Here is a 9158-nt window from a genome sequence, read left to right as displayed (position 1 = left end):
TGGACTGTCTGGTGAGTAACTTTATTGTGTAGTGATGTCCTAGTGTTTCCTGTTTTGTTATCTGCCTTGTTTCATCTGTCCTGTGATTAGCAATTGAGTTCACCTGTGTCTTGTTTAGCTGTAGCCATTCATGTGTTAGTCCTGTCTATTTAAACCCTCACTTCCTTGCATTCCCTTGCCACTTGCCAGATTATAGAGGTTGATGTGGAGGTTTATGTTCTGTCTATGTGTGTTTTGGAGAATAAATCCCTGTGCATCCGAGTCGATCCGATCTGCTCTGGGTCCTGAGACTCACCGTGACACGCACGCGCACGCACGCACGCACGCACGCACGCACGCACGCACGCACGCACGCACGCACGCACGCACGCACACACACACACACACACACACACACACACACACACACACACACACACACACACACAGTCACATGTATTTTGGACACAGCTTCTCACACATTGAATGAGAAGCTGTGACCTAACTTTTGACTGGTAGGGTGTGTGTGTGTATAGCCTATATATTTTCAGGATTATATATATATATAGTCTAATAAACAATATTATATGATTATAATAACATTATCATGATAAGATATCATGCCTATGTAACTATAATATGTCTAGCAAAAATGGACTGACCAATGATGCTATCATGTGTGTATAGCCTATATATTTTCAGGATTATATATATATATATATATAATATGATTAAACATTATCATGATAAGATATCATGCCTATGTAACTATATGTCTAGCAAAAATGGACTGACCAATGATGCTATCATGGTTTTAAGGAGATTGTTTTCCACACTATTATTATTCAAATATCTGTCATGAAATATGATATCTGTGTCTGTCTTTCCTCCCTTAAAGCAAGCATATCGATGGAATATTGAATGACACAACACATGCATGGGTTTATTAGTTTTATTACTGGTTGCTTCATGGAATTAATGAATAGATGAAGTGAGTAAAATCTCCTCCTTGATCTTTGACCTTGGAGCCAGAGCAGATGCAAAGCTGACCCTCCTCACCACCCTTCAAGGCTGGGGAGAGGATGATATTTGTTGACAAGACAGTTCTCGCAAATGGCAAGTTAAACCACTCCATACCCATTGAAAAGCAGGGATAGAATGTTTGATAATATTTGCCTATAATGACATTATTCAAAATAGGAATATCAGATTGAATGTGATTAATAAAAGTATGGTTGTAGAAGAACACAATGTCACATGAAAATACATCTATAGCATGTCACATATCACATGTACGTAGATTGATGGGCATGGATGGGGATGCATTGTGATGCGGTGGTCCCACAGCCCAGCAGCTCTATTCTCAGGGTGATGTGTTCCTCCCACGTCCATGGCAGCACACGCACATAGCGGCTGGTGATGGGCGACTCAAACATGTTCTTCTTGTGGGTGTCACCGTCACTGTTACCAGTGAAGATCTGGACAAGGGTAGAGAATGGCAGACAAGCAGCAAGTTAAAATGCCAATCAGAGCATATGAGCACTTTATATCTTAGTTTTCCCTGTTCTGTGGCGCTGGCTCTGGTGTTGTAATTGTGGACATCCTTAATGTTTATAAAGTATTTTGCCAGGTGCATGGGTATCTTAGTGGTGTAGTGTATCTTGTACACCAGGCCCATTGCAAATTGCTGTACTCTGTCATCTACTCTGAGCCACCCCACTCTTAACTGGTGAGTAGCGGTGAGGTGAGTCTGATATGGAAGGCTAAGCAAGACCCTAATTAGTTTGTTTTGGGCTGTTTGGAGCTTAGTTTTCAGGGCTTGTGGGGTGTCACAATACCATACGTGGACTCCGTAGTCAAAGAGGCGCTGAATTATTGCACCAGCTATGGTCTTCAGTGTGTTGAAATTGACCATCGGGGCGATCCTCTGTAGGAAACGAGTTTGTTGGTTGATTTTATTAATTACATTTGAAGTCATCTTTTCGCTGGAAAGATTAGCTTCAAGGATACATCCTAAGTAGGCTAGGAGATTTTTTTGTTGTGTTATGACCTTGTCATCCACTTTGATAGTGAAGCTATCGACCTTTTTGAGCTTATGATTTGATCCAAAGAGGATGGATTCAGTTTTTCCCAGGTGAATTGATAATTTGTTGTTGTCAAGCCATGTACAAATCTTACTTAGTTCAGAGTTAAGTGTCTTTTCAACCTGCAAGTGGTCCTTGCCCGAGACTAGAAGAGCCGAGTCATCCGCAAATAGGCACATGCACACAAAGACATCAAAGGGGGCTTGAGCAACAACAAATAGACTCCAGCTCTGACCTTATGTGATCCGTTGGCATTTTTGATGACAGTCCCAGGCCCTCCGTCGTCACTGTAGGACACTTTGAAGGACGTGACATATGATGTACCGCTAACAGCACCTCCGCCTCCCTGGGTGATGATGCCTGAGATAGTCTTAGAACACCCCAGATCCACCTGTATACAACCATATTGTAAAAGTCATTCTTTTATCTCTTCACTCAACCCATTAAGACTTGAAATTATTTTATGCTTTAACAACTATTGAAAAATAGCAGATATAAGAGCTCACAGCGCGGCACCGAGTGACACACTGTGAGCTTGTAGATCTGCTATTTTTATTTTTAATTTTGAAAATCTCTGTAAAGCAAACTTTAGTAACTCAAATCTCTGGGGGTCGCTGGAACAACATATTTTGAGATGGGGTCCACGGCCAAATACATGTCATTATGAGGGTCCTTGACATGAACACATTTGAGAACCACTTTAGAAGAAGGATTTAGAAGACATTTATAGAATCGGGTCAAAATATTCAAAGACACCTATTTTCAAGTTTCAAAATAACAGATCTACCAGCTCACAGCACGGCACTCTGTGTCACGCTGTGAGCTTGTATATCTGATATATTTTTTTATAGTTAAAACATAAAATAATGGTTAAAGTAATAATGTGTATGTCTACGGATTCTGTCATCTGACATCATACATACAATCCCTTCCATGCCCATATATGGAGATCCCTTTTATGCCCATATGTGGAGATCCCTGCTCTGATCTGACATCACTTTTATGTCACCTGTGATGTCACAGTGATGTGTCAGGGGAACCACAGTGTCAGGCGTTATAGACAGAGATACAGTCAAAACTGTGTTCAAAACTGCGTTCACATACTAAACTGCGACTTAAGGTCGCAATAACTTACTTTATACGCTAAGATGCACTAAGGGTGATCTCCATATATGGGCATAAAATCTCCATGCAGTATATAGACTTAATGGAGACAGGACGGAATTCATTTGCAAGTGTGACTCTATGCCCATATATGGAGGGTGCCATGGCATTGGTCCGAAGGTTCATTAGTCCGAAGGTTCATTAGTCCGAATTTGTTAAGAATACTATGCCTAACTCTAACCCTAACCCTAACCTTAACCTCAGTAACCGTTAACTAAATTCGGACTAATGAACCTTCGGACTAATGAACCTTCGGACTAATGAACCTTCGGACTTATGGGCAGTCCCCAACCACGCTGGTTATCATGAGACTGACACAATATATCCATAATGGGCATTCCCAGATATGGGCTTAATATTGATGACATAAGGGATCTCCATAGGCCTATATGGGCATAAAAGGGCCAGTTAATTTACAAGTGTGGTTGCCGTGACGCAAGTCACACTTGCAATGAATTCTGTCTTACTATTTGAATTGTCCCCATTCAAGTCAATGGGGACAATGTATTTGTCACAGTACATTTGGAAAGGCTGTAGGATTGAAAAAGGTGCACTTGTTTTTTGGTGCGAGGCAGAGCAAGCGGGAGGCTTTGATGTCCCAGCTTTACAGCGACGACATCTGGTAGTGGAGCAGCATCATTTTAAAATGATGCGGCTTCACTACCAGGTGCCATCGCCATAAAGCTGGTTTACATAGAGATTACATGGAAATACAAAGCTGATTAATAGCTTGTAGGGGTGTAACGATACATTTTAATAGCGATTCGATACATATCACGATACATGGTTGACGATATGATACATGGACGATATTGGTTCATTCATTGCGATACGATACGATACAATTCAATGATTTATAATCGATATAGTAACTATTTAGCAAAGAAATTAAATCTGTGTGAAAGGTGTGGATAGTGCAGGTTTTTAAGGGAAACATGTATTATTATGGATATAAATAAGTAAACAGTGATTAAACAAACCTGCACGTTGACATGAACCCAGAGATTACACACATTTATCGATAGACCAGTGTAGCTATATGGAAAGGAAAAGTAAATAAACACTAAAAATGCTAAATACAATGCACAAGTAGGTAGTATCGATACAATCGATTCTTTGCACTGCCGATTCGATACGATACAAAATAAAACGATACGATTCGATTTTAGCTGTTTTCATTTCGATATACTTCGATTTTATGAGTTAAAAACAATATTTCGTTACTATATCGTTACACCCCTAATATCGTTACACCCCTAATAGCTTGGCTTTTTTGGTGTGAATGGGGCTTTAGGTTTAGGCATAGTTTTACTGAGGTTAGGGTTAGGGTTAGATTTAGGGTAAGGCATAGTTTTACTGAGGTTAGGGTTAGATTTAGGGTATTGGCATAGTTTTACTGAGGTTAGGGTAGGTAGCGTAGCCTAATGGGGAGAGTTGGATTAACGCTACACACCCGGGGCCTACCAGAAGAGAATACAACTGCTCCTTTTTCAATTTAGCTGTTTTTACAAACATACTGTAACATATTCACTGATAAATGAATAGCCATATATGGAGCGTGACATGAGGCGTGACTGACTGACTCACTGACATGAGGCGGATGTTTTGATACAAACTGCTTCATACGGTTGCAATGATAAATTATTACCGTTATTAGTTTACAATAACAATTATTAGTTGTTATAATGCGCACTGAAAATACCAGAGTCTTTCACTATACAGTAAGTATTTCTTCATTTCATTTGCCCCCGAAAAGCATTTTCACCAACCACTTCTCCATGTGCTCCATACTGCCCTAGCTGTAACCACTGAGACCTATCATTACCTTTAACCACTGACACTGATCATTGGTGCCAGCCCGCCAGGCATTTCTTATGCCACTTTCATCCAGGCGGCCAAAGTAGGGGTGCCAATTAGAGCCCAAACTGCCCAATGACCAATACACACTGGAGGATGTCATCTGGTCGTCTGGGACCAGGTCATTCTTTATACCGAGGGGCATGGAACAAACTGCAATGTTCAGACACACAACAGAGAGCAGACAGAGAGACAGAGAGAGACAAGAAGAGACACCAACATGAGAATGGAGAGAACACACGATAACAAGAGGACAGGTCATACAAGCAGCTGAAGCCAGCCTGTCAGTCTGTGATGTGAATGGTAATGTGATGAAACGGAAGACTGAGTGAGGTGTGAGCTAAGGTGTGTGATACACTTTCTTTCTTTCATTCATTCATTCATTCATTCATTCATTCATTCATTCATTCATTCAGTCATTCATTTATTCATCACATAACAACATAAAGGGGTGCGACATAAAATAGCTGATCTACAAGCACATCTACAAGCGATCTAGCCGATCTAGCCAATCTACCGATCTACCGATCTAGATCTCCAGAAGGGATGCTGGGGTTCAAGCGGTTAAACATCAAATAGTTATTTTCAGTCAGTTCTGATGGAACAGTGATATTTCTCTGTGACATAGCCGTATCTCAGGTGGAAAGATATGCTTATGTACATTGAGCAATATGGTGTAAGATTCAAAAAATGAACAGTGTAATTCAGGGGTGCCTTGGATGAAACGGTTATTTACAGGGGTGCTCTGTTTCAAAAGCAAAATTGAAAACCCCTCTACTAATTAATGTTACTGTATGCTGTGTAGATGTTACTTCACAGTACCATGCACTTCAGTAAAACTAGCGCTGGTGAATGCTAACCTGGTGAAATGCTAACCTGCAGACGATGGTGAACGCTAACCTGGTGAAATGCTAACCTGCCGACGCTGGTGAATGCTAACCTGGTGAATGTTAACCTGGACGGACTATTGAGAGGTCGGGCTTACGTTCAGTCCCTGGCTAAATAATGTTACCGTATTTACTGTATGTTGCTTCACAGTACCTTTGCATTTCGGAGGTCGGTCACTCCAAACTCCATGGTCTTTACAGTGGATCTGCACCGGTCCAATCAGAACCATGTCAGGAGACTTGCACCTAAAATGGAGTACGTGGCCAGGTGTAGCCCCCAGGTGCGCTCCAGGTGCTTCCGTGTTGGAGTCTACAAGTAACGCTGGGCAACGCTTGACTAGACACAAATAATTCAATGGAAAGAAAAAGGGGGAAACATACTTTCATGACTAAGAGGCTGCGGGGGGGGGGGGGGGGGGGGGAGGAGAGAGTTTGTACAGTATGACAAACAGGGCAACTTTGCATGTTTGTTGCAGCCCCTATGGCCAGAAGTGAGAGTGTTTTTGGAGGTGCGTGAATGTTTTCTCTGCTTTTCAGAGACCAATACCATCAGTGAGGCATTGAACCCAGCATCTCAATCCTCTTACTGCGATATCACAGTAACAGGATCGGATCCAATGCCTCACATGAATGAATCGCATATGCAACACCGCAATACAAGAACACAGGGAGAGATTCTGGCAAGGAGAAGCAGAATGCCTGTAGTCTGCCACTGAAAATAACAACCTCACCCAAGTGTATCAAACCCTGCGGCGAGTGAAAACAGGTCCCCAACAGAAGGCAGTCCTGGTAAAGGACGCACATGGTAACATACTCAACTCTGAGGATGAATGCCGCTGGAAGGAGCATTTCAGTGACCATCTGCATCAACCTCCACCCCAAACAGACCCCACTCCATTTCATCTGAAAAGCGAGTGCAAACCACAACTACAGCATATGACCAAAGAAGAGGTCGTGGAAGCTCTGTTCAAACTTGACAGGGCCCCTGACATCTGTGACATCACAGCTGAAATGTTGAAACTGGGCGGTGATAACACCACTGAGTGGCTAACCCACATAATCAATCATGTCTGGATAACTGAGCACCCCCCGGAAAAGACTGGACCAGGGGTATCATCTCCCCCTCTGGAAGGGTGATAAACTGGTCTGTAATAACCACCGAGGCATTACACTACTTTCTATCCCAGGAAATATCTTCACCTGCATACTTCTTTCCCGGGCCCTTCCGGCCATTAGAAGCAAAAGACGCCCCAACAGGCAGGCTTCGTGCCAAACCGCTCCACAACGGACCAGATGTCTGCCCTCCGCCTCATTATTGAGAAGGTACATGAACAGCGGAGTCATACAGGGATGCGTAGCTGCACCAGACCTATTTAACTGTACTGATTGATTGATCTGATGGAGCAGGTCTGTGAACATGTTCCAGGGGTCAAACTAGCTCTGGACCAGAGTGTCAGACTAGACCAGGATTTCTGTACCCCTACGAGGGCTCAACTTCATTCAAAATAAACTAAACTACTTCGCTACTCACCTAACCAAAGGTAGTTTTGCGTTGTTGAAAATCAAATTCTCCGTGGTGGGAAACCAACTCGACCGCCGGTCCGCCGCCACTTATTTCCGGGTTGTGTCTGCGGTGGCTCAAGGTGGGTGCATTTTATTTCATGACAAAAATAATGTATTTTACAGAGTGGGTGGGGTGCTGAGAGGTTTCCCACCACGGAGAAAATACTTTCAACAATGCAAAACTAACTCTTTTTAAGTGAGTAGTGAAGTAGTTTTGTTTATTTTGACTGAAGTTGAGCCGTCACAGGGGCTGAGAAATCCTGGTCTAGTCTTTATCACCCGCCTGTCAGAGCGTCAGTGCAGCTGACACTCTGGACCAGAGCTAGGGTCTGTAGCAACTCATAATGTAATAACTGCTCATAATGTAATAAGGGCTCATAATGTAATAAGAAAAATGTAATAAAAACTCATAATGTAATAATCAGCTCATAATGTAATAAAAAAACGAGCGCATAACGTAATAATGGATTCTTCAATAATGTAATAATGTAATAATGTGTTACATTAAGAACCTCCACATAGGAGGCTCATAATGTAATAAAACTTCATAATGTAATAATAATGTATTTTTATTACATTATGAGCTGATTATTACATTATGAGCTTTTATTACATTTTAATTATTACATTATGCACTTGTTTTTTATTACATTATGAGCTGATTATTACATTATGATTTTTTTATTACATGTTTTTATTACATTATGAGCCCTTATTACATTATGAGTTGTTACACACCCTGCCAACTTTGTTGATGAAGAATGGAGCAACTATCTGCTAAACATGCAGCAAATTAATACATATGGGGATCATTTAGCTGTACAAAGAGCATCCACAATGTTGTTAACATACAGTTTGTGATTGTATCGACACTGGGTGTTGATGCAACATCGATAATTAATATCCCCATGTGGTCAGTATGACGACAGTCTGCCATTGCTAGTTCTGGGCCACTTTGCCGAAGGTCATGGGGACCATTATGTAAGCCTTGATGGACCAGTCACACACTTGATTCAAAGAGCGCACCTCTTCGATCTGTCCAGACTTGGGGCCAGAGTGAGGTGCCGGGTCAGGGCCAGAGTGAGGGCAGAGCAGGGCAGGAGATAGGAACGGATAATGTCATTATGAGACACACGCACCACCTCTCACTTCAAACTTGGTTTGATTTTTTTCCCCCCTTTTCCACCAGCATACAGTATCAGGTAGCTACAATTTTGACAGTCCAGTAACTACAAGCCCTGGCTTCTCTATCCCACAAAAACATCAATCAAACAGGTAGCCACATGTATCACAGTCAAGCTCAAATTATAAATAACAATAGTGTAGAATATGCCCAAAGATGGTGTATGAAACAACAGAGACGTCCATACATTAGCATAATGACTTAATAGTAGGGTGACCATATTTTCAGCCGCTCAAACCGGGACGCGAACCACTGTTGCCTAAAACCGAGACCCTAAAAGCAATGTGCACGTTATCGCGCACGTGCGTGCCCATTCTCTGACATTCGTGCAAGCGCACATACGCCGCAGGGTTGCAAACAGGTAGTGAGTGATTGACAAACAGCCTCAGCGTTGAATTCAGACGCGCAATGAATTTGTACATGTTTTCTGATTGGTTATTT

General features: G+C 42.0%; 1 protein-coding gene across 1 annotated transcript in view; it reads right to left on the bottom strand.

Moving 5' to 3' along the window:
- Positions 1 to 917: 917 nt before the first annotated feature.
- Positions 918 to 9158, bottom strand: part of LOC308294162 (complement factor H-like) — a gene marked incomplete at its 5' end in the record, with an annotated part of 30264 nt that continues 22023 nt past the window's right edge. The window contains 4 exons of the mRNA XM_080736886.1: positions 918 to 1457; positions 2299 to 2454; positions 5053 to 5237; positions 6126 to 6308. Coding sequence (XP_080593012.1) covers positions 1266 to 1457; positions 2299 to 2454; positions 5053 to 5237; positions 6126 to 6308 — 716 coding nt within the window. The 3' untranslated portion in view covers positions 918 to 1265. The remainder of the gene's footprint in view (positions 1458 to 2298; positions 2455 to 5052; positions 5238 to 6125; positions 6309 to 9158) is intronic.

Source organism: Nannobrachium achirus, assembly GCF_963921795.1.
Source record: "Nannobrachium achirus genome assembly, chromosome: 2".
Classification (NCBI taxonomy): Eukaryota; Metazoa; Chordata; class Actinopteri; order Myctophiformes; family Myctophidae; genus Nannobrachium; species Nannobrachium achirus.
Note: the sequence above shows the minus strand (reverse complement) of the source record. Positions and strands in the feature narration are given on the sequence as shown.